This window comes from Octodon degus, unplaced genomic scaffold (assembly GCF_000260255.1).
Source record: "Octodon degus isolate 3935 unplaced genomic scaffold, OctDeg1.0 scaffold00013, whole genome shotgun sequence".
In the NCBI taxonomy this organism is placed as follows: domain Eukaryota; kingdom Metazoa; phylum Chordata; class Mammalia; order Rodentia; family Octodontidae; genus Octodon; species Octodon degus.
In genome coordinates this window covers 20,784,164-20,786,189 of record NW_004524589.1, presented here as the reverse complement: position 1 = coordinate 20,786,189, position 2,026 = coordinate 20,784,164, and the positions used below count along the sequence as shown (strand labels likewise).

Below are 2,026 nucleotides of genomic sequence, written 5' to 3'. Positions count from 1 at the left end.
ATATATATGCTGGGCTAGACCTGGAAGTATGCATCTGTGTTCTCATTACTCTATACTTAGTTATGTAGTTAGTGTTTTGTTTGTACAACTCTGTCCTGTGTACTTTTATAATTCTCTCAGCTTCATTATCTGATTTCTGAAATTCATTCATATTTTTACTGTCACTATATTAAAATCACTCACTGGTAAAATACCACAACTTAGTATTATTATGACTAAAGCACATTTTAATCCAAATCTTGGAAGCAAAAATGTCAGACCATTTGTTAATATAAAGATTTTAAAATTCTCTGTAGCTAGGCATGTAGGACAGGCCTATAATTCCAGCACTCTGTGAAACTGAGGCAGGAGGATCACAAGTCTGGACGACTTAGCAACTTAGTAAGACCCTGACTTAAGGCTTAAAAAAATTAAAAGAAGTAGCTTAGTATGAAATCCTGGGTTCATACTAATACCACAAAAAAAGAGAAAAAATGTATTATATGAATGAGAACCCAGTGGAAAGCTCTGAGCAGAGAGGGGCATGATGTGGGAGATGCAGCATGCACTCTCCACAGAATATCCCTGGGTTAGGCAGCAAGTGTTCCTCTCCCAGGATTTATGCCAAGGAAATGATAGTGAATTCAAATTCATTTACCTGCAGCACTGTAGGGATTAGAACACCATCTTCTCTTCCTACCATGGGTAAGGTTCTATATCCTGTAAGGAAGAATTTTAATGAATAAGGCTCTGAAGGATTAAATAAGGACCATAAATATATCTCCAAATGTAGAGAAACACTCTTGGAAGACTCACTGTGTATATCCTGCTCATTCTGTATTCCCAATGGCTATTCTTCTGTTCCAGATCTACAGCTCCAACACGTCCAGCACAGTTTGGGGACAGCCAGACTTCAGACTCCCACCTTCATATGCTGCTTTTGTTAATGGTGTGGCTGTAAGTTTACAGGTCTTTTCAACTAGTAGATTGTCATAACAATTCCAGAGCCAGGAACTTCCTTAGAGTTGCACAACTGCCTTGTTTTGTAGATAAGATCATTAAAGTTCAGGGATGGCATAGCCTCTCCTCTCTCCTAGTGTAACAATTTCAGTTTTCATTACTTTCCTATTTTTACAAGAAGTTTGTGCTTTCAAATAAAATGTAAGATAGTAGATGTGAAAGAATTTAGGTTAAAGTACCCCCAAGATATCCCACCTGTAAACCTTGAATGTATAGAGCCAAAAATATGAAACCTCATATCCAGACACAATTTCTTCTCACTTTTTTCTATAGTGGGTACAGACTTCCATCCAGTGATGTTCCTTCTATGTCCTCACCTGCCACTTATTGGCAAAAAACCAAGGGCCACGGTGTCTGTCTTTTCTGAGTGGAAAGTCAGCGCGTCTGACAGATGACTCGTGTGTGTGTGTGTGTGTGTGTGTGTGTGTGCCTAAAAGATATGATTTGGACATACACATGTTTCTGATGTTCTTTTGTGGTTTATGGGAACATTATTTCAGATGGTTGACCTCAAAGGCAATGTTGCCCCAGTAAGCAATTAGGAAAGACACTAGCCACAACAAAAAGATACAAATTCTATTTTTAAATAAATTTCTGGTTATCACTGTTTCTTCAGTAAGAAATGGTGAGAATGAGGAGGAATAAAACCTTACAGCAGAAAACAGTGATCTCAAAATATAATTAACAGATAGTCTAGGTTTGCAAGTCCTTGTACTATTCTTACAAATTCTTTAGAAATGTAAAATTATTTTCTAATAAGCAGATGCAAACATATAGGGAAAAAAATCATTAAGTGTTTAGTGTGATGTGCTTAAAGAATGAGGGAGGAAGGAAATCACGGTTTTTATACTTAAGGGGTGATACAGGTCTTTCAAAGGTTTCTAGCCACCTGCTGCAGACCCAAGCCATGGGGGATGGGCCTGTGGTTTGCTGACTGCTGTCCAAGGTCCTGCCCTCCTAGAAGCAAAGGAGTAGTAGTGAGTGCCAGTGTCACCCATGTGATTAAGAATCACAGCTTTTGCTTTAA

General features: G+C 38.3%; 1 protein-coding gene across 1 annotated transcript in view; it reads left to right on the top strand.

Moving 5' to 3' along the window:
- Acod1 (aconitate decarboxylase 1) overlaps window positions 1–2,026 on the top strand; it is an 11,702-nt gene that overhangs the window by 7,099 nt on the left and 2,577 nt on the right. The window contains exon 3 of the mRNA XM_023709641.1: window positions 847–936. Within this exon, the coding sequence (XP_023565409.1) occupies window positions 847–936 (90 nt within the window). The remainder of the gene's footprint in view (window positions 1–846; window positions 937–2,026) is intronic.